The sequence below is a fragment of the Vidua macroura genome, chromosome 5, assembly GCF_024509145.1.
Source record: "Vidua macroura isolate BioBank_ID:100142 chromosome 5, ASM2450914v1, whole genome shotgun sequence".
Classification (NCBI taxonomy): Eukaryota; Metazoa; Chordata; class Aves; order Passeriformes; family Viduidae; genus Vidua; species Vidua macroura.
This window is the reverse complement of record NC_071575.1, coordinates 39,221,336-39,248,278: the sequence shown is the minus strand read 5'-3', so window position 1 is coordinate 39,248,278 and position 26,943 is coordinate 39,221,336. Positions and strand designations below refer to the sequence as shown.

General features: G+C 36.3%; 1 protein-coding gene across 6 annotated transcripts in view; it reads left to right on the top strand.

The window, feature by feature from the left end:
- Positions 1–24,964, top strand: part of CPSF6 (cleavage and polyadenylation specific factor 6) — a 31,135-nt gene extending 6,171 nt beyond the window's left edge. Inside the window, exons 2-11 of one of the 6 annotated variants that reach the window (XR_008437055.1) lie at positions 4,376–4,585; positions 5,727–5,830; positions 6,594–6,739; positions 7,388–7,561; positions 8,643–9,147; positions 10,349–10,441; positions 11,431–11,546; positions 11,885–12,038; positions 12,301–12,375; positions 12,627–12,707. Coding sequence is in view for 5 of the 6 variants with exons in the window: in XM_053977237.1 (XP_053833212.1) it covers positions 4,376–4,585; positions 5,727–5,830; positions 6,594–6,739; positions 7,388–7,561; positions 8,643–9,147; positions 10,349–10,441; positions 11,431–11,546; positions 11,885–12,038; positions 12,627–12,816 (1,692 nt within the window). In the remaining variant the exon portion in view is untranslated. Of the gene's footprint in view, positions 1–4,375; positions 4,586–5,726; positions 5,831–6,593; positions 6,740–7,387; positions 7,562–8,642; positions 9,148–10,348; positions 10,442–11,430; positions 11,547–11,884; positions 12,039–12,300; positions 12,376–12,626; positions 12,822–12,928; positions 13,129–20,300 lie in introns of those variants that run through there. The other 5 variants (XM_053977239.1, XM_053977237.1, XM_053977238.1 and 2 more) reach the window with 5 other exon arrangements.
- The last annotated feature ends 1,979 nt before the right edge of the window (positions 24,965–26,943 follow it).

The following is a 26,943-nucleotide window of genomic DNA, read 5'->3' as shown; positions in this document are numbered from 1 at the left end:
GTCTCAGGCAGTTCTGGGTACTTCATTTCATTAGCTATGGTGATAGGAGAAATCAAACTGAGAGCTGGATAGACTAGGTGCAATATGAAACCCTTAATTTAATTGTGATAAGTTTACCTTTAGAGAGAGATTTTTCAGTTGAAGTTTATTGGGACAGTGCAGTTTATTGAGGATTAAAGGTACTTGATTGACAATGCCAAAATTCAGTTCACCTGTTTGTTTAGTTTTTAAAATTATATTTTAGTTACGCTTTCCCTGTATAAGCAGTAGTTGATAATATTTTTATATTTTCAAGACAGTGGATCTTTTAATCATGGTTGTGGATATCTCTGGTTTATAGCAAACATTGCCGCCTTTACAGCCTGTGTTTTGTGGAGTCCAACTTGGTTCTCTGTAGCTGCCATATATGGTACCTTGAACTATTCTGTCTAGGATGTTTCTGTGAGTTTCTGAATACAAATTCATAGTGGATGCTGAAATATCTCTGATACCAAAACCTGTCAGAGGCAGTTTCTGTTCTGGAGCAAGGTATGAGAGAGTACAGGGAGCTGGAGGAGGTTGGCTCAGAGGGGCAATTGCTGTTTATGGATGAACTGGGCATTGGTTAACGGGTGGTGAGCATCAGTGGTTATGCATCATTTGACTCGCTTGTGCATTATTTAATCTCTTTTTTGTTTTCATCATTACCATCATTCTTTTTTATATTTTACTTTATTTCAGTTATTAAACTGTTCTAGTCTCAACCCACGGGTTTTACCTTTTCACAGATTCTCTTCCCCTGTTCCACAGGGTTTGGGGGGTGGAGTGAGCAAATGCCTGTGTGGTACTTCATTACCAGCTGGAGTTAAACCACAATAGCCCTTTTTTGATCACCTATTGTGGGGCTTGACAGGTTGAGAAAACAACGAATGTGACCAGAACATGCTAGAACAAAATTGCTTTAAGCACTTGTTATATTAGTTTTAATAGTTGTTGGACACAATGTTGATTTTATGTTCTCAACTCTCAAGCAGTTGTTCTGCTTGTTCTCAGAGCTCCATTGTTTTTAACTCCTTTACTCCCAGTGTGTGCTCCCTATTGTGCTGTTTTTCACCTGTGGGAACTGGTCTACGGTTGTTGTGTTGTGATGGTCTAGTGATGATCTGGTCTAGTGGAATATATTCCTGCCCACAGCAGGGGGCTTGGAACTAGATGATCTCTAAGGTTTCTTCCAACCCAAGGCATTTGATGATCCTGTGAGCGCTGGCATATGATACAACAGAATTGTTGGTTGTGAAAGAAATCTCTTACTTGTACTCAGCTCTGCTGTCATCTTTATACTTTGTGAGTGATCTATTGTAAACTATTAATAATTACACCTTTTACCTTGCATCCTCTGAGAGTTAACCTGTGGAGGTGACATGATCCTACATCTTGCCCTTCTCTGCCAGGCTAATGACAGTAACTCTTGAAAATTTTGAATACCCTTGGGATATTGAAAAAAGCATGGCCCTGTTGCCAGGAATCATGATTGTGTGCCAGGTCTTGTTTAGGGTTAGACAACTATTTGCAGCTACTCAAACCCTGTGACAGGCACTGTGGCTAATCAGACCTTGGTGGCAGGTGCTCAGACCCTTGTGATGGGTGATACAGCTGACCCAGAGCACCAAGCCCTGCCAGTATCAGTCACCCCTTCTCACCAGAAGAAATGGACACAAGAGAGTTTGTTTAGCAAAGGACAACAAAGCAGGACCATCACAAGAGCAAGAAGAAGAGCCAGAACAAGAGGGAACCACTCAATCCCTATCCCAGAGAGAGCTGTGGGATATGCAAAAAGATTTCAGCCATCACCCAGGTGAGCAGGTGATCTGCTCAGCAGATCACCTGACTGCTTGGATGCTGGGGAACAGGGCTAGGAGCCTGGAATTAGAGGCTAGGGAAACCAAGCAGCTGGGATCACCTTCGAAGGAAGGGGGCATTGACAAGGCGATTGGCAAAGGGCCTCAGCCTTTGGGAGGTGACTCCTGTAGAGTGTGAAGGAAAGACATCCCTTCAAGGAAGATGTTCCATGTCACCCAGGGCCACCACAGAGGTATCCAGTACTTTTGTTATGACACAGACAGTGCACAGTCACCCACAGACCCAAATGAATTCCAGTGCGTGTGACCCTTGTGGCAGAAACTTGTCCAGAGTATGCAAATTTCATATGCTGGGTTTACAGGAGTGTATGGATCCTGTGGCCTGGCACATCAGGCCCACAGGAGTGGAAGGCTCTAGTGCACGGGGTACCCCAATGCCATCCAGCTCTGCAGGGGCAGAACCTATTTCTGTTTCTGGAGAGAGAGGGGAACCCAAGAGCTGACTAAACTGGAGGCTGAAGTGAGCCTGAGCGGGAAAGTGTGGCAAAAGCACCCTCTTTGTCTGGCCTGGAGGTTCTGTGCATCCCTGCCATAGACTGTCTTAGGAGAGGGTATTTCAAAGACCCAAAAGTGGTGTTCAGTACCACTGCCTTGGAGGCAGAGGAAGCTAAGCAGCTGCCTGCCTTGCCTGTTCTCTCAGAGGACACTTCTGTTGGGCTTGCTGAAGGTCAGAGAACAGGTGCTGCTTGTTACCATGGTGTTGCACCAGCAGCAGCATTGTACCAACCGAGACTCCATGATTCCCATTCACAAGCTGATTTATCAGCTGGAGAATCAAGCAGTGATCAGCAGGACCATATGGCCAGTGTGAAAGTATAACAGAGAACCATAGTGAACAATGGTGGCCTGAATGAAGTCACACTGGTTGAGTGCTGCCGTACTGGACATGCTGGAACTCTGATAAGAGCTGCAGTCAAAAAATGCCAAGTGGTTTGCCACAACTGACATTGCTAATGTGTTCCAATACCTTTGACAGGCCCCAGTTTACTTTCACTTAAAGGAATGTCCAGTAGACCTGGAATCCAGCGCCCCAGGGATGGAAACACAGCACTGCCAATTCTATGGACTGATCCAGACTGCATTGGAACAGGGTGAAAGTCTGGAACACCTGCAATACATTGATAATATCATCATGTGGGACCATACAGCAGCAGAAGTTTTTGAGAAAGGAAAGAAAATAGTCCAAATTATTCCAAAAGCTGATTTTACCATAAAACATAGTAAGGTCAAGGGACCTGCATGGGATATTGAATTTTTGGGAATAAAATGGCAAGATGGATGTTGTCAGATGCCAATGGATGTTCCCAACAAAACAGCAACAATGTCTCCACCAATTAGTAATAAACACACACTTTCTTAGGTGGTGTGGGTTTTTAGAGAATGCACATATTCCAGATTGCATTGTAAACCCTCTCTATCAAATGACCTGGAAGTAGAATGATTTCAAATGAGGTTTTGAGCAACAACCAGCTTTTTAACAAAATAAATGAGACTTAGTTCATGCAACAGCCCCCAGGCCCTTCTGGGCAGGGCAAGATGTAAAAATGGGCTCTATAATGGAGCTGGGGCAAATGGCCCTACCTAGGGTGTCTGGCAGAAAGCACCAGCAGAGACTCTAGGCCATCTCCAGTCCTCTCTTATGGAACTGGGGAGACAGAGTATCTGATGCCTCCTGTATTCTTGCTGAAAGAGGTATTGGAGTCTAATTAGGGAGCTGCTTTGGAAGGGATTGGTGCTGAAGCACAGCTCCCCAGCGACTGCCAGTGCCAGGCTGGATGTTCAAAGGGAGGGTCTTCTGTACACATCCTGCAGCTGGTGCTACATGAAATAAGTGGGTTGCAGTGACCATATAATGAGCTCAGTTAACCAAGAATCTTGAAAATTATCGTGGACTGTCTAAAAGACAAGGATTTCTGAATGTCACCAGAGGAGGAGACAACACATGCTGAAGGGGCCCCACTGTATAATAAGCTACCAGAAAATGAGATGCAATATACCTAGTTTATTGTTGGGTTCTGCTGTATTAGAGGAAAGCTGATGATGGAATACATAAACTGGTGAGAGTTGGGTGGAAGGGGCTGATCACTGCTCAGGGACTGGCAGTTTATTTTATTTCAGTTTTGAAACTGTTCTTATCCCACAAGTTTTACCTTTTTCTGATTTTTCTCATCCATCCCATGGAGTGGTTGGGGAGGGAGAAGTGAGTGAATAACTGTGTGGTACTTAGTTGCAATCTGGGAATGGAAAGCAGTGGCTAGAAATATTTTTTCCGCATAACTTTAGAATATAACAGGAGTCATAAGAATTTTATATGTTTTGATGTGGAGGAAACTGGTGCTTAGCTTTTCAACAGGGGTGTTGTGTAGGTGGTTGATCAGACTTACTGTGTCTGTGGAACATGGCAATTATCACAACTTTTGCTTCAATAAATTTTAAGAGTAATATTAATTATAATCAAGATGTCTTTTTTATTTTAGGAGGCTGAATATGGTGGGCATGATCAGATTGATTTATATGATGATGTAATTTCTCCATCTGCAAATAATGGAGATGCTCCAGAGGATCGCGATTACATGGATTCTCTTCCACCATCTGTTGGGGATGATGTAGGTAAAGGAGCTGCACCAAATGTTGTCTATACGTATACTGGAAAGAGAATTGCCTTGTACATTGGAAATCTCACTTGGGTAAGTATCTTACTGCTGTTTAGTTGTAGACAGCAATTTTAATTATGGATGTAACTACTTGTAAAACTTTTTGCTTTAAGATGTTTTATATGAAATATTGAGTATCAAAACCCAGTTGTTTTTGTTGTTGGTTTGATTTTCTTTAATTTTCATTTGTGGTTGTGGGGTCATTTTTCCTTTTACCTGAAATTCGGAGAGCCTGTCTGGAGCTGTCATGATGTCATAAAAATCAAGAAAGTCTTCAGTAAATATAAACTTAAGAGTTTCTGTCATGTTTTAAGTGTTATGAAAGGATATTTATGCTACTATGTTCTTAAGGTTTTCAGAGAACCAAATGAAAGAAGAGAACAAGTTTAAACTGTTAAATATTTCATGCCTGTATATACTTCAAGGTTACTAAACAAACCCAATTTTTAGTAAACTCTTGCTGAAGGTTTAACAGGAGGTTGAAGGTTCTCTGGGATTTTCTTGAAATTACTTTTCACATTTTTCCAGGGTCTTTTCTGTCGGCAGTGACTCTTTCAGCATAACTGTTTTCAGGTATTTGTCTTGAGGCTTATTTCTCCATCCAAGAAGAACAGGTTTATGATAACTCACTTAACTCCAGTTGCCCTTAGGACAATTACTTTTATTAGAATTAAAATATTTTAAAATCAGTTCCAGTTAAGCAAACACTGCAAGAGCTAGTCAGCTGAATTAAGTTGAGCTTTTATCTGTTTACATGAAATCAAGTTCTTCAGGGCCCACATATGCAAAATTCTATTTTAAAAGATAAATTTAAGAAATTAATTTTTTTTCATTTCTGATAATTTCTTACTGTAGGTGGTTTTTTTTCATTAGCTATTACAGTACTTCAGGAGCTAATAGGTAAGTAAAGGACCTGACTGTTGACTTAAGTTGTCCCATTTTGAAGTACATGAATGGAGTCAGTAAAATGTGTGTGAATTAGTTGAACTAATTGTTGAATTGTAAAATAAAAATGACTATTCCGAAAGTCAGAATATATTGACAGCCTGAGTAAAATACTACCCTGGATCAATTTCGCACAAACACACACTCAAAAATTCATGGAAAATTTAGTTGCCCTTTGCTTGGTGTTTTAGATAAGCTCTCATAGTTGAATATTAAAAATATTTTTCAGTGGACAACAGATGAAGACTTAACTGAAGCAGTTCATTCACTGGGGGTAAATGACATTTTGGAGATAAAATTTTTTGAAAATCGTGCTAATGGCCAGTCTAAAGGGTAAGAACTTGTCATTTGTTTTTTCTATATGTGGACTGAAGTTTGGGAGGAGAAGGAGTTCTCAATTTTCATAATTGTCAATCTTTGAACTGCTCAGCTTATTGATCCAGAAATTATTTGGCATATGATTTCATACTAATGACTTAAGTTTCAGGTGTAAATTTTTGTGATAGTATTGTGTGACTCATTATTTTAGGAGCTAAAGCTTGTTAGTGATCTTCATATAAGACTGTTCCTATATTTTTAGTAGTGTGGTGGTGATGCTTGTTTTTCTTCAGTGTAAATGCTGTTCCCCCAGCCTTCATTATTAAAATCTTTCTTTACATCTTTATTTTCAATTTGCTGTTTCAAGTAAGTGCTTGAGCCCATTTTTCACTGACAACCTAAATTTCACTGCATGAATGTGCCTTTCTGTCTCTTGGCAGCAAGGAGCACAGTGTATGAGTATATGCTTAATAACTTCATCATATGAATTCATTATGTAGTCTGTTGATACTCCACCAAAAAGCTGCCTTTGTTGGGATAAACTTTGATGCATTCTGTACTTGTTGTTTCGTTTCCTTCTTTTATGTCCTAGGATAAGTTATTTTATCTGTTCTGAAAACTGGACTAAGACCTGTGGGATATTGTTTGTGTCTAGTTGTCACCTATTCCTTTGCTTACTGTGTGTAATCTTTGCTTACTGTGTGTAATCTTTTTCATGAGACATCAGGATGTCAGAAAATGAACAAATTGTGGTCTAACTGTTTTTGTTTCCTTTCAGGTTTGCCCTTGTGGGTGTGGGATCGGAAGCATCCTCCAAAAAGCTGATGGATTTGTTGCCTAAAAGAGAATTGCATGGGCAGAATCCTGTTGTAACTCCGTGTAATAAACAGTTTCTGAGTCAGTTTGAAATGCAGTCAAGGAAAAGTAAGCTTTTCTTAAGTGCTGTCTTGGAAAAGCAGAAAAAGTAGAATGGCAGATTTTTAGCTCAGTGTCTTAAAATTTCTACACAGTTTAAAATAGCAATAAAATACTTAGAGTCCAGGTGCATGAAGTTGTATCTTTGTTTAAAGAAATCACTTCATACACTGAAGAGCTGCTGCATTTTGAGAGAAGATTGCAGCTTCGTGCAGCTCTTGTCTTGACAGCTGTGGATGCTTTCTCAATTTCCTGTGGATGTAATTAAAAAAAAAAAAAAGCACAAGAGCATTTAGAAATTTAACATTTGTAGACAAACTGGAATAAATTCTAATGAGTGGACAGTCTGTATCTATGATAGAATAGGGAAGACAGGTTCCATGTTGTACTTTAGCATCCTGTCTTGTGTTTCCCAGTGTGGTGTTGGGCTTCATTGAAGGAAAGACTGGCAGTCTCTCTAGATCCTCCTCCTTTAGTATAAGGCATAGTATTTTAGCAGAGAATGTTTGCCTTCCCAAATGCATTGGGTTTGGGTACAGGGAGCAAGTTGGTGCTCATAAGGTCACATTTTAGCACTGCATAAAACTTTAGGTCAAGTGTTGAAATATTTCAACCTATTTTGATCTATGTAATGACATTTTTGCTTTGCCATTGCAGCCACACAGTCTGGCCAGATGTCTGGGGAAGGTAAAGCTGGTCCCCCAGGAGGAAGCTCACGAGCAGCATTTCCACCTAGTAATAGAGGTCGGGGCCGTTTTCCAGGTGCCATTCCAGGTGGAGACAGATTCCCTGGACCGGCAGGGCCAGGAGGGCCGCCACCGCCTTTCCCAGGTAAAATTACGCATATATGGAGTTCCAGTCTTAGATGTGTTTCAATGTGGCTTACTTATTTGGGAAATGATAAAGATCAAGGCAATTCAGTAATGTGCTATAATCAGTGTTCACAGCTAGATTGTAGGACTTGACTGTTCCTTTGTTGATATTCAACAAGAAGTTGGACCTAGTAAATTTGGTAGCAAGGCAAGAGCTTTTTTTAGATACATTATTTATACTGTGTCAATATACATATTTAAGTATGAAAAAAAATTAAAATAGATCATGTTAGCAAGTAGATTTGGCTTTAGTGTAGTGTAGTTGAGATTTTCTGGTTTGCTATATGTGCTGAGAATTGCCTGTGTTGCGGAGTGTAAAGTAACTAGTTTCCTTATTGTAGTACAAGTTTGCGTGTGATCAGAAATTCAGCTTTGATTCATGCCCACTGACTGGTCAGTCAGTAGGCGCTTAAAACACCAGAAATTTGAAGAGGAGGTCTTCATGTTTAGTTAGGTATCTGATACAGAAGAAATATCTTAAACAATTAGGTTTGCACTGCACTGAAGCTCTTTTTTCAGCTGACATAATTTTTAATAAATATCATTCAGTAATAGATTGTCTTGGACCAACAGTCCAAGGGACATAGTCAAATTGAAAAAACAGTTGAGAATCTAAAGGAATGTTTGGATACCGCATTTACATTACTTTCTCCAATACAGCTTGTCTCATATTTTTAATATATATTTTATCTTAAGCCCCATATGAAAGACTAGCTGCAGTAAGATGTAATGATTAAGTGATTTGAGGAGGGGAGTTGTCAGTGTTCAAGATAATGTTGTTCTTTTTAGATATCTCTAGATATATAGTATCAATAGATACAGATAAGTTAAATATTTTCTTAGGCTACTTGACCCAAAGCAGGAACATGCATGTCTTGTACGTGTTGCACAGTGTTCAGGGAGAGAGGGTTGGTTTCTTTTTTGTCATTGTTTTTTAGAATAAAAAACCTGAAGAATTTTATATACTTTTATTTCTTTGTATTCACTCAATTTTGTTTGTTGTTTTTTTTTTTCTGTTTGTTTGTTTGTTTTTATTTTAGCTGGACAAACTCCCCCACGTCCTCCCTTAGGTCCTCCTGGCCCACCAGGCCCACCAGGCCCTCCACCTCCTGGTCAGGTCCTCCCACCTCCATTAGCTGGACCTCCTAATCGTGGTGATCGTCCACCACCACCAGTTCTGTTTCCAGGACAGCCTTTTGGTCAGCCTCCACTTGGGCCACTTCCTCCAGGCCCTCCACCACCAGTTCCAGGCTATGGGCCACCACCAGGTCCACCACCACCTCAGCAGGGTCCACCTCCACCTCCGGGTCCATTTCCCCCTCGTCCACCTGGCCCTCTTGGGCCACCCCTGACTCTTGCTCCTCCTCCACATCTCCCTGGGCCACCGCCAGGTGCTCCACCACCGGCACCACATGTGAATCCAGCTTTCTTCCCCCCACCTGCCAATAGTGGCATACCCACTTCAGACAGCCGTGGGCCACCTCCAACAGATCCATATGGCCGACCTCCACCATATGACAGAGGTGACTATGGGCCACCTGGAAGGTGAGTTCTTTTTGTCTAATGTGTTTGGGTAGCAGATTTTACTCCTCTTATTGGAAGTATTTGATTTTTTTCCCTTTAATGCAAATGTTAGGAACAATTAGAAGTAGGGCCAGAAGGGATCCCACCGATCTTGTAGTTTGCCCCTTTTAACTTCTCCAAGGGATTAAATCTGAGAAACATATTTGCAGCAGGAGGAAAATCCTGAAATGCAACACCAATAATCTCACTTCCCTTTTCAGCTCTGAACTGTTTGTCTTCGCTGTATTTGGCAGTGTCATCATTCCATGTGTTCTACATGTAAACTTATATATCATTTCTTATGCAGCAGCTTCTGGTTGTGCTTCTGTCTTAACTTGAAATTCTGACTTTTACCTGTGTCATGGTGCTTTGCAGGCTGCCTTTTAAGAATGCTCTGGAGTTTTCTTTTTTGAATATGTGTATATGTTGAGGTCATACCAAGCTCATACCATTTTCATCTTTCAGCAGTGTTGCTTGTCCCTTTTTTCTTCAGGATTTAATTAAAATTTAGTGTTTGTCTTAAAAGCTAGGTGTGAATTTACTGCAAGACTTTTATCTTCCTTTCCTATAATTTGGTGCAGTCTTACTGTGTTTGTAGCAGTGGCTTTTCCTGTGGTTAATCCTATCTGTGACAGAGTTCTTAAGTCCCTGACTTGACTTGTCAAGTTTTTCACATCTTGTTTGAAACATCTTTTTCATCTGTGATTTCAAACATTTCTGTCTTGCTACTGTTTCTTGATTTTCACCATATTTGTATTTGTCAAAAATTTTGACATAAATTGTAAGAGGCAATTTTACATAGTTAATTTTAATTTTTCAGTAGTAATTTTACTGCTAGCATGAGAGACACTTTTCTGGCTTAAAATGTTTCCTGCAAAGATACTGTGCTATTTTTTTTTTTTTACCACAAAGTTTAACCCCCCCCCAAGCATTTGTACATGTGATGTTCATGCAAAAAAAACCAATAGAAATTCAAGCATTTGGCTTAATTGCCTGAAATAGAAGACTATAAGGTGTTGGGTGTTTTTTGATGAACTAAGTCAAGGTTGTCTGCAGTTTGTAGAATGTCTGGGGAGGGAAGGAGTGGGAATAGGACAGTATAACTTACTGTCCAGTATTTTCATTAATAATGTTGAAGCTATCATCCATAACTATTTAAATTGTCATTAATTATATATCATAGGCGTTTCACTGGAAATAACATGTCCATAAGAGAAAAATTACATATTCCATTCTATGGGAGGCACACGAAAAATAATACTCAAAACTCAGGGAGGTATGAATTTTTAGACATTTCCTCTTATGCTAAACTGGCTATAGGATCTTGTTCCACTTCTTGCAATTAAGAGGATAGCATTGCTTATTATTCTGCATTTTCTTTCTACCAGAAGAACTAACACTGTTCTAGAAATATTAAGCAGTGGGCCAGTTTGACAGTCTCACCATTTATCTCTTAACACATTTCTCCAAATTTTCTATGTGACACAGAGACTGGCTAATAGAACACTGCAAAACTTTTGGGAAAATTTAGGTTTACTTCTGTTACTTTGCAAACCCTGTATAGGTAGCTGATAATTGAAGTGTAATGAGTATGAGGATTTTGCTTTATTGCTTCCTCCTTACTGTGACTAGTAGGGAGATTAAATTGGAGTACCTTGAACTTGACCAGAAATTTAAAAAAAAAAAAAATTGCTGTAAAATGCTGACATATCATTCAGAAAATTGAGTTTCTTAAAGATGGTAACTGTATTTCTTTTTCAAAAGTTACAGCATTCTGGTCTTAGTTAAGATCTGGGAAACAGGATCATATAGTTCTGATTCCAGTATTGTTATGAAAATTTTCTCTAATTTTGCTCAAAGCTGCATTGCCTATGTACATGTATTTCCACATCCATTCAGTTGGGAATATCTATTTACGTACCTTCAAGGATTTTACGAAAATTGTAAATATTTGTCGAGCACAATATTAAGTGCTGCTGAATGTTTGAAATAGATGGGATGAACAGAAAAACTAGTCTATACAGCAGTGTCTTAATTGTTTCTTTGGGGTTTTTTATTTGGTTGGTTTGTTGGGGTTTTTCTGGTTTTTTTTTAAGCTTTCAGGATTTTATACTGTAACGATGGTCTTTAACAAAAACCAAAACCAGATCCTGCTTTCTTTTCTGTTTGTCACTGCTTAAAGTTGCAAACTTGGATTGTTGAAATTGCAATGATAGCTTCTGAACTTCTCCTTAACCTTTTAAATACTGGTTTTATTGCTTGCAGAGAAATGGATGCTGCGAGGACACCTCTAAGTGAAGCAGAATTTGAAGAAATCATGAATAGAAATAGGGCAATCTCAAGCAGTGCCATTTCAAGAGCTGTATCAGATGCCAGTGCTGGTTAGTAAAACTCAAGTAATGCGTTTGTTATTCTACCCAACTGAAAAGAATTCGCTGGGTTTTTTTAAAATTAGGAATCTGAAAGGCCTGAAGCCACCTTTTCCTGTTAGAATGCTGAATTTAGATACAACTTATGACTGATTTTGTACTGTGCTTTGGTTAGTTTCTAAGAGAACCTTCTGAGTACTGATTGGGACAGTATTTTAGTATTTGGTGCTGCAGTAAATTATCTAGATGGCTGTTTAAGAAAAGATACTCAAAATGGCAATACTGTTATAGATAAAAATCTGTGTTTTAATTTGCATGATTTTCTGATCCTGATCTTACATCATTTTCAGGGGACTATGGAAGTGCTATAGAGACCTTGGTAACTGCAATTTCCTTAATCAAACAGTCCAAAGTATCTGCAGATGATCGCTGCAAAGTACTTATTAGCTCTCTTCAGGACTGCCTTCATGGAATTGAGTCCAAGTCTTATGGTTCTGGATCCAGGTAAAACTTTCCTCTTCCATCTGCTCTTACTTAAGAAAGAGACGGCATGGTGCAGGACTAGTTTACAGAGAAGAAACTAAGGCTTGTAAGAAGTCAGTGATTTGCTGTGTTGCACAGAAAATATATGAAGAAACCAAATAAGGCTTTGCTGAACTTAGGAAAGCTGCCTTTTAATTAACCCTCTTTTCATAATTGATCTGACTAGCTTCAATTTAACTCTTAGTTTTATTGAGTGGTTTTGGCCCATATTTTTCATATGCAGATTTGCAGCCATATTATTGTGATCGTTTGATGTGTTGCATTTCCCCCAGCTGATTTCAGTCATCCTCCATTCTGAGTATGTACTTTGACTTTTCCTTGCTACGTTAGAAAATGGGTGCCCCTTACTACCTGTAACTGAGTTCTTAGCCACCACTGTTTGTACCAGATATCTTTAATGTTATGTACAAAAATATACCTGTATCACGATGAACAGATCTTTCCCTCATACCTGTTTTTTATCAAATTCATACTCATAAGCAGAGTACAAAACTGGCATGGGGATGACAAGTATTTTGAAGAAAAAGTTAATGAAGTAATTTCTTTTAGAAGACGTGAACGATCCAGAGAGAGGGACCACAGTAGGTCACGAGAAAAAAGTAGGCGCCACAAATCGCGTAGTAGAGATCGTCACGATGACTATTACCGGGAAAGAAGCCGTGAGAGAGAGAGGCATCGCGATCGTGACAGAGATCGTGACAGAGAACGAGACAGAGAGAGAGAATATCGTCACCGTTAAAGAAGGTGAGCGTTTCTTTCATGTTCTTGAACTGTACTGATTTACTAAAAGTAACCACTCTAGGTTTGAGATGATTTGTGTCATTCATGTCTGTATTTAAATGATCCTGCAGTATGTACTGCATCACCTCCTTCTTGCAGCACCTGACATGAATATAGGTAAGTAATAACAGGTAATTAACTCATCTTGGGAGGGAGCAAGTATTTGTGTAATTATCTTCTACATTCTGCATGCCACTTCTCTTATTGTGGCTGATAATAGTGTTTCCAGTTTTTATGAAATGTGATTGAACCACTTCTTAAAAAGGCAGTAAGTCAGACTGTTCTCTTTGTAATCTTAAAAGATTATATGAATTTTACAGTTTATTTCTTAATTGTATTTTAAATACTAATTTTGTATTTTTAATTATTCTTCTGTAAAGACTGTAGCATTTAGCCCTGCATAGATTGTGTGTGGATTATTTCAATGTCCATGCAGTTATTGTCCTTGCACAGGTATGGTAGTGATTTTGTGAGTTTTGTTGTTTTGTTTTGTGTTGCTTTTGTTTTATTTTTTTCCTGGTGAGTTTTAGTCAACTTCAGGAAATATAACCAGATTTTGCTCTTTATTTTATGAAATGTGACCTGTCAGTATCTTCTGCCTTCTAGCTAAATCCAGGTATTAACCTTCAGTAAAATTTATTATCAGTTGCTGCCACCACCCTGATTTTTCAGTCCGTCCCCCTTCTGGTAGTAAAGTCATTTTCTGAAGACCAGTAAACCAATGTGTGACGCTAGAATTGGTTCTTTTTTGGTTGTTCACAAACTAACGTGCTCTTTTATTTCATGTGTCTGAAGTCTTGTATGCATCAAATGTCTAGACAGCTAGAGTAGCATGCTAAACAATGATTCTTTTCAATGTACTGCTTTTAAAATACACAGAAATGATGGCATTATGTAATGTACCGTTTTTAGGGTTGGGAATTAAAGCCACCCATGATTCCTTATATTTGACAATTGAAAAAAAACAACCCTGCCTTAGTAGTGACTCTCTAGTGGTCTTTTCTCTTTTTGAAAGAACTTCCACTACATCTGCACTGAAATTGAAGCTTGTAGACATGCTTGTCTGCCCAGCTTCCATTTCTTACATTTAACCTCAGATTTAATTTCCAGATTTGCATGTGTTTTTTATTCATGGGAGTTCATTTATAGATGTTACAAAGCAAAATTTATAAAAGTCAAATAAAATGTAGTATAGTCCTAAGTGAAAATACAGTTCTGTATGTGTTAAATGTCAGTTTTTCAGTCAGGCTTTTTGTGTCACTGACACTCCTCTGGGAGAGAACAAATTATGATAGTAAATACTCTAGTGTGTTGAAAATTAAGTGGGATGTTGTCTCAGGTTCATTTACCAGCAGGGGACACAAAAAGAAATAAGACCTAGAGAAGGGGAGTCAAAGGCTTAAATAGGAAGGTGAAACATGGCAGCTGAAATAAAGTTGGCAGTATATTTCTGTTAGTGCCTCTTTCTGCCATTAAAATGGATTGGTAGAAATATTTCTGGAATTTAGTAAAAATATCAACTCTGTCTCTTAATTGTCAAATAAGAGAACATAAAAATACAGATTTAACAAATGTAAATGTAATTTCTTTTGTTGAACTGGGTTTTTACCTTTTATAATAGCTGCATATTTTTGATACTTGCAAATAGTTGTTACTAATAGAGGTAACCATTGAGCTGAGTAATGGATGCATTTCCAGAGTGTTTTCCTTCTGGTGGAGATGAGCAAACCATACTAAAAATTGTTAATAGCCTGGAATGAAAGATAATTTTTTTTAACCCCTGGCATAGTTTACTAATCTAGCTTTAATTTATGTGTATTTAGTGTTGTGCACGTAGATACAGATTTACTGTGCCAAGTACAGATTTCCTACTCTCTTACCCCAAGAATATATATCAAGCAGCATTAGGTTGCATTTTATAATTTCTGAAGCACAATTTACACTGAGGCTGTTATTTCAGTCTCAGTTCAGGTGGGATTTATATTTGCAAGATCCTTCAGCTTTGTTGTGTGCTGGGATTTCTCTTTTCTTTCAAAAGGGGGACTTGTGCAAAAAGATTCCCTTGTGCAAAGAAAATAGGTCCTTAGAACTTGATTTAAATGGCAAATTTAGTATACTATATGTAAATTAAAGCATTTGGTATTTTTTAAGTTAAGTTGTAAACAGTTTGTCTTGTTGCTGTCTTAATGAAGAAGAGTTTTATTGTAGTTTTGTTTTATATATTTATACACACACACGCATACAAAAGAAATACAGTTATCTCCTGGTTTGTATGTTTCATTTTCACTAAGATGTATGTTCCCATACATTTTTGTTTCATTTTTTACATTGAATAATATTCATAAACTGATTTAACACTCAGTCATTCAATAAATATCAACAGTGCTGAAACCAGTTATTCCCCATATTACTGTGTTTTGCTAGAAAACATGAAGTTGCCTCTGTGCCTGCACCCTATGAATGGCACCTATATTTCTCCTTATTGTGTACCTATAGTCATGACTGTGATACTGTACTGGCATTTTTTCCAAAGTGTTACACGTCTAGCTCAGAAGGATTCTAAGGGTCCGTTGTGAAAACTTTTGTGAACAGTGAAATTCTATTTGTTCTGTATTACATTTATAGAGGTGGGTTAAATTGGAATAACTTACAAAATATGTTTATAACAGTAAAACTCTAAAAAGTTTAGTTGTATCATATCAGGTATTTACACTTCTGTTTGTACACTTCATGATTTAAAATCAAATTGTTGCAAGATTTTTGTGCCTTCACTTGAGTAAGACTTCTGTACATTAACAATCCATTCTCCTGAATTACTATAAACTGAATCCTTCCTTGGAACATCTTGTCTTTGCTCATAGAAAGCCTGTAAATATAAAAAATAACAACGGATTTAAGACAAATGTCCAACCTGTATTAGTCAAAAAACTCAGTAGAATGACATTTAGAAGAATTAACAGCAAAATTAATGTGTACAAACAGAATAGTAATGTAACTTCATGAACATGAGTCCTGACTTGTTAGGCAGAATTTTTTTTTAACTGATAATCAATAATGTATTTCTAGCTGATACATTGTCCCAATTTTAATCTGTCTGAGTTTCTATAACTGCTGAATGTTAAGTTTTTCATTTTATGTTTTTGTTACTGGGTTGATTGATTATTTCCTATTTAAACTGGATTTGGATTGAATTGCAAAGACAAAACCACAACATTGTAACAGTTGATATGTATGTAGACTTTGTACTCCATATTTCATGTTTATTCTCTGATTTTTCTGCTCTCAAACCACTGTAAGCAAAATAATTTGAAGTTTGAGGCTCATATGCTTCTTCAAAAACTGCTTCAGATCTCTGAAATTACTTTCAGCTTTAGAGTGATTCAAGAGTAACATGGTTGGAATTTTTTGTGTCAGTAGGAGGGGAAATTGTACTGATGGCTTACATAGTATTCATTCTATTTTTGTTTCTCTAAGTTGGAATGGTCTTGTAACTGTGCTAATAACCACTTAAACATCAAGCGAAGTATGAAATTAGCCTTTTAAGAAAACTTGTAATGAATTGGGAAATGTTTGCTTTTAATAGGCTATTTTAATAATATAGTCTTCTAGTTAATATTAAGTGAATCATGTAGTAACATTGTTCAAGACCTGGGTATATTTACCTGTCTAGAATTATATCAGGTCTTAGTCTTAAGCTATTATTAATATTGCTTACCTAATATCTTTTTTTTTAACTGTGTGTTTTATGTGGAGCTGGCACTATTCTTCTGTATTTAGCATTCACCAGAGAAATAATGCTTTGTGCATCTGATTCAGTATTTGCAATCCAGCATAGCATGAATAGAGGCAAGCAGTGCCACTGGTTTATATGCTTCTTAAAATCTGTTTTACCATTACTCTGGTGCTTTGCAGAAACACAGAGTTTGTCTGTTAATGTTCAGTGATTAATCTGATTTTCTTGAGGGTTAAACAAGGATTTAGAAAATGAACAGAATATCTTATGCTACTTATTTTCAAATGCATAACTTTTATTACTTTTTTGCCATGAATATGTTGATGTAATTTTACTGATTTCTGAGGTGTCTGTAGACACACTTATATTTTTTGTTCCTCATATCCTAGCCTTCTTTATTTTGTGAATTCATTAGTTTTGACAAATTGGATCTGTGTGAAAAGTTCCCCAAGAAACTTTAGGCATATGAAACACAGAGGTGAAAATGTTGGTTTGAATCAATGTTCTTCAGAGAATGAAAAAATCACTTTTTTACTTTTGCTCATTGTGGTTTGAGAACTAAGATTTCTTTTTACCAAAAAAAAAAAAAAAAAAAAAAAAGGCACATGAGAGATCTTAATTTTTATGTTTTCCTGTGGCAGCTCAATCTACTGTTTTGTCTCCCTCAAATATTAATGTGAAAAATACTTGCCAGTAATTAATATGTTTTTAATTTGTAAACTAAAGATTGAATTTTCAGAATGCGCCTCTCTGTTCATCAGTTAGTTTTGGTGAATAGACAGGCTGGGATAATAGAAGAAAGATACCTGACAAATGAAGTTAGTTTAGGAGGATTTTCCCCCATGTAAAATTATTTATACAATCATGAAATTGTTGTTGTGTTGATCTTAAATTACACACTAAGACTGAACAAAGACAGCAGGTAAGTACACTCATAATAGGAGGGGGGAACAGGCAGCAAATGTGATAAGGTGCTAGTGCTGGCAAAATACTCTGTACGTGTACAGTGAACAGGACAGAACCACATGTATATCTGTGCTCACATGCTGAAAGACAAATAGAAAGTCAAGCTTGACATTCCTTCTTTCTCACTATGTTACAGCTAAAGCATCAGAATATTTGGGGTATTTTGTGATGTTCTGGAATGTAGGTTAAATTAAAAAGAAATTTTTGGCTTTTAAGCTGATACTTTTTGTGGGATTTTTGGTTTGTATATTTATTTTTCTTCATGTATAGAATAAAATAAAGGAGAATTACATGAAGTAATTCATAGGAGTGTCTAGGATATAATAACAAATGTATCTTGTGCATTTTACTGAAATGTGAACATGTGAGATTGAAATTCAATCTCTGAAAATAAACTACTATAATAAAACTTGATGGGTATATGTATATACAGCTTTAAAATTACTGTAGAATTTTCAAAATTTTAAAGGCTGTTTAAAGCTTTTATGTTAATATTTGGATAATTGAAATTAAAGAGAAAAAATTAGAGCTGCTATTGCAAGATGCTTTTGAGATATATATATATATAAGAAATCTATTGGGGTTTTGTTGTAAGACTGTGTTTTTGTGGGTAAAAAAGTGCTCAAGTTGCATCTTGCATAAATATAAAAATGTTGGATCACTCAAGTTCTGGGATTTCATTTGTGAAATGTTCTGGCATAAACCCCTAACTTTTAAACCACAAGATTTCTATTCAACACTTAAGTCTGAAATTTGGATAGATTTGGTAAATTTTGGTAGAAATGCTGAGAAACTGATTGCTGTCTGATGATAAATTGTACAAATCTAACACATGCTTGGGACAGATAGCTTATGTATGAGCTTGAGGCAGATGGAAAGATGCCAAGAAATACTGACTAGAGATTTAATTTTTTTAAAAGATTTTTGTTGCTTCAATATTCTACTTGGTTGTAGAATACTGAAAAGGGCTGAGCACGCAGGTATAATCCATACAGATTTATTTCTTTTCGGAGCCACAAGTGTTTCCAGTTTTGGATATAGTGGCAGAATACTTGGAACTGAATGTACACCACTTTGGATTTTAGTTGGTCATGTTTTTAAAAATGAAGGCTCAGTGTGGTGCTGACCATCTTAAGAGCCCCATACCAAAAAGCATTAATCCTAAATTCACCTTATTGTGCATTCTTTAGAGTTCCTGTAGATCCGTAAGTACCTTTACAGATATAGCAAATTATTCCCAGGAACTGAAGCTTTCTTATGGTAGTATTATAAATCTTATATAGGGTGCTTTGGATCTGTTAATTGTTGCCACAGACATAATAAAGATCCATAATTCTGGCTGCAGCAATTGTATGATGAGAGCAGCAAATTCTGATGTACAGTCTCACAGCTGTCAAGTACTGACTTTCTCCACTAGAAAACTGAGATTCTCTCCTGTCTGTTTGTGCTAACTTAGCTCACAATTCCGAACATGTTTTTCTTGTAGAGGTAGCACTTTGTCACTTTGCTACTAATTAATTTCAAAAGTACATAACTCCCATGGAAACACTGGGAGTTCCTCTGGGAAACGAACTTCCCCAAAAGTAGTTGTTGATGCAGTTAGGACCTGGGAACAAAATCTGTGAATAAGAGAAGAAATTTCACTTGCTGATTTGGATTAGTTTATGTGCATACTATAGTGTATAGGATCTACTTGGTTATACTTAGGAATTTTTTAAAAGTTATTGTTAACAGTCACTTTGAGGAAATGAAGAAGAAAAATTGCATACTTAGTTTTCCCAGCTATGAAATTATTGTACTAGTAAAAGAATATTTGACAGCTGTGTACTGTTGCACATTCATGAAATTGCTTCTCTAAATGTCTTGGTTTTCAAATGAATAATTTAATGTGTTGGGTTTTTAAAAGAATTTGATTGAAACTATTTTGAAATTATTGAATGTTGAAATTGTGAATTATAAATGAAATTAAGATAGCTAATTGTTTTGTAATGGAATTCAACTGAAATCCAGTGTATGGAATTATACCATCCCAAGTATTTTGTGAACTCTTACAGTAATTAACTTTGAATTGTGTGGTTCCCTGATTTGCCAAAATAGATAAGAGCAGGAAGTAGGGCTTGGGGTTTTTTCAAGGCCAAGTAGGTGAGGAAATCTACATTGTATTAATTGAAAAGTGGGTTCTTGTGTATAACTGCAAGTGTGTATTTTTAGAGGTGAGCCCCATCCAGCTTGCCACTAGTCTTTTGAAGTACTGGTGTCAGATTCTGTGTGCTTTTAAAAGTCACTGAGCTGTGAGCCATCCACTTCATTATATAATCAATTAATTACTTAAATGTTACACCAGCTTAAAACTTATGTGAGTAGGTAAAAATGTAAAAATCTAATTGTGGTAAAATTACTTTAAATTCTTGTTCAGTTACTCCTGCAGAATGCATACTTTAGGAAGTGTTCTATATAAATTTGGCAGTTAGTCACAGAAGCAGCAGTTATTTCTTTCTTTATCATCAATACTTTAACTGTGAAGATTATATTCTTTCAACTTTGTTGTACAACAACATTAATCTTATTTTTAATTACTGTATTAGAAAACAACTTCAAATGAGTAGCTACTGCTTCTGGGTGTTTTGTTAGTTAAAATCATGGTGAAGTAGATGCACGAGTTGTGTATGTATAGATAAGCCAACAATTTTCTGTGTGTTTTGGGGACTAGCAAAATCTACATCACAAATTTTGACACATTACAGCTGAAGGAAGAGGAACAGCGTGCAAGACAAGATACATTCTTCAAGGAAAGATGCTTGTCCAGCAGTTTGCTTCATGTGATTGAACTGAGCCTGTAAGGATTCATGGATAATATGAACAGGAATAGATCTGAATAAAGCAAATCTGCATACATGGTAACCAGTAGCTCTTTTACTTTTTTATGTTGCTTAACTGTTTTATTTGAGGGAAACCTGTGTGATTTAAACCTTATAGCTTTTGCAACTTTATTACTGGTTATATACATTTGGCAATTATAATGTGCAAGCAATTGAAAAAAGTCAAGTAAATGCTTGTTTTTATAGTAGTTTGTTAATGTTAAACTGTTCATATAATGTCTGTACACAGCACCACTGATTACAGTAGATGTAGTGTTGTAATAAACTGTTTAATGGGGCTGATGTGTAAAGCTGTTCAAGTTATTTGATGTTTACACCTCAGGGAAAGTCATGTGTTCAGCAATATTTAAAGATAATGTTACAATGAAAACATTGATGCTGTCTTCAAAAACATCGCAATAGTTCTTGCATATGCCTCAACCTAATCTTGGATTCAGCGAGTTAAACATACTAATGTTGCGCTCTCCCACTCAGTTTTGATACAAAAATAGGTGGTTACATAGAACCTTTAATTCTGTTTTGCTTTTTAGCAGTGTTTACCTAGGTGGCCTGTGAATTTGCTAATTGACTTATAAAACTGTAAAAACTGCAGCTCTCTGTGGTCAGTTGTTCTGAAGAGAGATAGTCCCAGGTCTGTGATTTTTAGCACATTGAAAATCTTGTCTCTCATACAGCCTTGATCCTGATTGACACTACAGTTAATATAAGCTTAGACTGTTCATGTGAACTTAAGCTTCCCATAATAAGCGGTAGAAAGATGAGGTTTAAAACACTCAAAATCCTGCAGTTGTTTACAGTTTTATAGTAATAGTACTTGTGTGTGTTCCCTGTCCACTCCCAAGGCTGTAGCAGTCTGTACATAGTTGTATATTAGAAATGTGCCAGAAGAAACAAAATGTTACCATTTTTATAACTTCATGGGTTTGGTATTTTCTTAATACTTTGGGGTTTATTCACACATGCATATGAAAGAGAAGGTACATTTGTATATCCTTGTTCACCAGTGGGCAATATTTAAAATGTCTTAGCAAAAAATGGCACTGATTAAATTTGTCAGATGAGGTTTTGTAAATTTACCTAAAAACGAATTAATGGAGCACTCAGTGAAAGTAGGCATCAAATTAAAGAATTTGTTTTAAATTTCATCACGTGTGAAATGTAAGCAAATAGAAATTTTATAAAAGCTGCAAAAGCTTCATTTCCGTCAGCCTTGCACAAAGGCTCATTTTTAGTCTATTGTAAAGTGTTATGTAACAGCCACAATCTTGGAGTTGTCACTTGTTCAAATAGCTGCACTTAATGTTTTAAGTTAAGTTTCAAGACCTCAGATGGCTTTAAGAGGCAACTCTTAGAAGCCTCTTTATTTCTTTTTTACCAAGTTTGAAGATTTTACAGCTGACTTAAAATGTTACCCTGTTCAGGAAAGCATTTAAATCTGTTTGGTTTTCCAGAGCATATAAAGCATGTGCTTACATTTCATAGATTTCAAGAAATGTAAACATATGCTTTAAGTGTCGTATTTGCATATGTGAGTGATTTTTATACTTTACTGAGTTGGGACCAGTAGCTTGTGCAACTGCAAAAGTTTTGCATAAGCCTGAAATGCTCTAATATTTTTGGCACCTACTGTTCAACCAGGTTGCCTGCAGCCAGGTTGATACTGTTGAACTTGGCTACAGCTTCAGACTCTCCCCTTTTTCTTTTTTTCTTAAATTGTGTACCTCAGTTCCTCACACATGGGATCACTGGTGTTTATTGAACTATTTGCTTCTGAGAAGATATTTCACATGTTTGTTTAATCCTGTTTGAAAATCAAAACTGCCTTTAAAAGTTTTGTAAAACTGAAAGTTGTATCAAGCAAGTCATGAATCAGTTCCTGCTTTTTATGTGAATAGGTATTGGTTACAAACAGTACTGTTGTAACTTCGTTTTCTTTACTTAAAAACATTGTTTACTACTGTGTGTAATAAGTTTAAGGAAGAAATTACCTGCCTGTAGCAATTAAATGGGGAATAGCTTATACTGGAAAAGCAGCAGGTAAGTAATGTTCCATTGCATAGATATATTAAATTTTAAAATAAAAAAAAAGTAACGTTACAAGCATTTTATGAAGGAACTGATATTTTAGTCCACATTGAAACAGATTTCAGACTGTTGCTCTTTTTACATAGAGGATCATTTCTCACTCACATATTTCCATTGCTGGCAATGGAAATAGCAGGGAGAGAATAGCAGGGGGTAAATAATGTAGGTTAAACAGAATGACCATTGTGACCTGAGAGATGAGATCCCTGTATGAAGCCCATTATTTCTGCCTGTTCTCCAAATTCTTAGTTTTAACCGATAAATGTACTGTGTTGCAATTTAGATAATACTCTCGTTGTTGTGAGCTTCCTTTGTTAGATTTTTTTTTTTTTATAAAACAAAAAAATGTACAGAAAAAAATCCAAAGACCCTGATAAACACCAAAAAGGAATATGCCTAATGTACATCATGTGTAACTGGATCTGTAGTAGAATTTTTACCGAGTCTTGGTTTACTAAAGGTTCCTGCAATTTCCTGTGCACATGCAGGAAATGGCAGTTTGGAAACTTGCTGACTGGTGGTGATGCCATGATGGCTACTGCTGTTTAATATTCATTCAGTTGTATTTCATTTCCTTTTGCTGATGAAAGGATGAAATAATCTGTGAGGAAATACTTAATTTTTTTTCAAATATTGAGTATATAAGTAACACTGAAAATATTATCTTAAGGCTATGTTCTTTATCTTGAAAGACAAAACTAACAAGTAGTGACTTAGGGGTGGTGGTGCTTTACCAACAGAACTTGTTTTGGTGGTTTGTTTTTTAGAAGTAGAGGGTGGTTTTTTTAAAGTAAAAGTAAAATTTTTACAGGACTATACATTTTGACAGGTCAAAGTACTTAAGAAGAACATAGCATTTTGGAAACTGTACAGTCTTTTTTTTCCTCATTCCTTTTTTGCTTTCTGTGCCAATATTTTTTGTTCTGATGACATTTTGGAAAATGTTTGTCAGAACTTCAGATTTTTATTTACAATGTGGCTTATAAGCTTGGATAGCTGTTTTTTTGTGTTAAACAAGATATTTTTATTAAATTTAGACATTAGCTTTTTTCTTTATGGACTGAGTACTTTCTGGTTTTGTTCCTTTGAAATTGGTGAGGCTTAGTTTTTTCTATCTGTATTTTTTTACCTGATTGTTTAGTTGCATACTCAAACCCTTGTAAATGTTTTTTTCCTAGTTGTATGTGGATAATTGGAGATTTAAATGTTGTATATACTTGTCATCTGTGTTTCTAGTAAAATACATGGCATTCTTTGTAGAAATACTCAATTCCTGATTTTCTTTCTTATCCACTTGCTCTTTGTGTACAGGTTAAACAGACATTGCTCCCATTTTTATTGATAGAATTTTATACATAGCCTATTAAAATTGTCTTTGGTTCTTGTGTGAACTGAGATACAGCCTTAAATTCCCTAATACAATGCTCATTAAGATACTGTCAGTCATGTAGTATAAAACGTGCACGTTTAGGACGGGTACTCTTCAGAGATCTGAGATACTAAATTGCTTCTGCATTGAAATATAAACCCTTCAAGATTTTAGAGAAGGAAAGTGCAGGTCAGTGTCCATACAAAAATACGAATTAATTTGAATTCTTTCCAAAATAAGAATGGTAATATAGAAAAGAAGCAATGTGGATTCAGGTGAGATTCAAATTATTTTGGTAATTGACTGCACAGGTCTTGAACATAATGGTTGCAGCATGCTGATAAATCATGATGTTTATGCAGAAATACTGTCTCTTGCAATTATGATGCCTTGCAGTTAATACTTCGGACTATCTTGGGGTGGATGGGGGTGTTGAGTTTGGTTTTTTTTTTGTTTTGTAGTTGTTTTGTCTTCCTCCCCTTTCTTCCTCATACCCTATTAAGGTCTGACATCCCATGTATTTTTAGATTTCTGTTAAGCTTTAGAGGATAAAGTTACTAAGGAGCAGTTTGGGGTATAGAAGCTCATCAATTTGATGTTCTTGTAGAAGTTGTTTTCCCCTGTGTTGGACAAAATATAGTAAAGCTCCTTATTCCATTTATATATTATATGTTTGTTAATTCATGAACCCTTTCTATAGCCCCAGTGATTGCAGTGGGTTCTGGAATGATGCATATGCCTGTGCTTAAATCTTAAAAATACACTAATTTTACAGAAGTCTCTTGAAAATAGTAAACATATACCTTTGATCCTGATGGAATGGAGCATTTAAGTTGTAAAAATTCCTATCTATTCATACCATGTAATGTGATTTTTACATGATTTCTGAATTAACATTTTAGAGTATATTCAATAGACTTCAGCCTCACCCTCTTGTACACAGTATTTTGTAATAGAAAATATTTTAAACTGCGCATATTATTATCACATTATGAAACAGACATTCCTTTGATCTTCAGAAGTAAGAAAATGAGGAATGTGTGTGGTTTTATAAATATAAGTGGTTGCAAATTCATATTCCTTACTACTGCAGTTGTCCTTTTTTAAAATAATAAAGAAAGGAAAAAAAAAGCCAAATGTTTTGAAGGTGAAATACATTCCTATTTGGTAAACTGTAACATTTTTATGACAATTACCAGCACTGCTGACTTTCTAAACAAAAGGCTGTATTGTCTTCCTGTACCATTCCATTTCCTGGTTCCTGCTTTGCACAAGGATATATTCAAGAAATGGTTTGAAATACCAGGAGGGGGGTTATCCAGGTTGGAATGCAGAATTGCAATGCAAAATGTCAGGAAGTGGATGCCTGTCAGAATGCCTGACTCCAAAGGATTTTATATATATATAGTAAACAGTTCCCTGATGCTGGCAGGCCAAAGAGTCTGTTGAATACTGCAGTTTTTGGAGACCTCTATTTCTCCGCAAGGTAAGATGGTATCCTAACAAATGTGCATTTCAATACATTTTCAGCAGAGGTACTTAAATAATCTGTAAATTTAGGGATAATTTCGTTTTTTTAGATGTTCTACTTGAAATATTGCACAACTTTTAGCTCTCATAGGTTTCTTTTTTTCAGCCTTTAGGAGACTGTTAAGCAATTTGCTGTCCAACTTTTGTGTTGGTCTTAAACTGCAATAGTAGTTTACCATGTATTGAAGAAATAAAGACCATTTTTATATTAAAAAATACTTTTGTCTGTCTTCATTTCAGCTTGTGTAATTTCTTTGCAATTCCCATTATTGCCAGACTTTTCAAATTTTCAGGCATTAAAACTTGGAGGGTGGACATTCTAAGATAGTTACAGCTAGATTCTGTGCTGTAATTACTTCTGAATCTAGAAATAGTTTATACTAGCTTTTATCCTTACCTGGACTTTTTGCAAGGTTTACAACCAGTCATAAGTGCAGCCTTTTTTTTTAAAGCTAACCTTATTTTTCTGTAAAATACAGTGAGCCACATGAAGTCTGTTAACTAAAGGGAATAAAATAAGCATGTGCATAAAGCAATTTCAGTCTCTTAAAATCACATTTTTCAGACTCAGACATCAGTGTAGTAATGTTTGGAGCTGTGGGCTTTCTCTATAGGAGGCATTAAACCACTGATGATAGAGCTTTTAAATCTTGCTTTGACTAAATCTGGCAATGTTAATGATTGCAAAGCATGTGCGTGTTAAACGCAGTGGCTGTAAAACAGCTGTATGGCAGGTTGAACTACTGTCAGCTCATTTCATGCAAAATATTGGTTTGGTACCAGTGACATCCTCTGATTTAAAACTACTTTTGATACTGGGGGTTACATGGGGCAAACATTTTAACTGCTAAAGCAGAACATTGTGTTACATAAAGCACATCTGTGTTACATACACAAAGCCACTTGCATTGCTATACTGTACCATTCTAGTGGTGAACTTCCATAATTCATAATACTCTGGCACAAAACAAGCTAGATCCATTGTACCATCTTAGATTACTGGTATCATTTTCTGTGCTGTTGGCTCCACCTTTGGTCTGTGATGAGCCTCTGCCATTTGACAGTGGTAAGATTATGTGAGAATGCTGGTGTTCATTTAAAAAAAAATATCGTTTCAAAAATAAGTCTAAAATTTAATCTAATTGACTTGGAAGGACACAACATTCATGACTGCATTTACCCAATGGGTAAGTGTCCAGGTCTCTGTAGAGGAAACAAAATGTTCATTAGAAAATTAACCTGAATTTCTTTGGGTAGTGCTCCAAACCTGCAACAATGAAAATAACATTCACTTGCTTTAAAGGGCTCAGACATTGTTTATCCAAATAGCAAACAGGATAGCAAAGCCAACTTGACCACTGAGTTTACTGTGTCAGAATTCACTGTAACGACCTGAGTTTTTAAAGTGATTGTGTGTTGTACCCTGGTTTCATTGACCATGGGAAAATTCAGACAGAGATGGAAATGGTGTTGGGCTGTGGCTGGTGGGGTTTAGGGGATTCCAGGCTTTCATCTGGGTTAAAA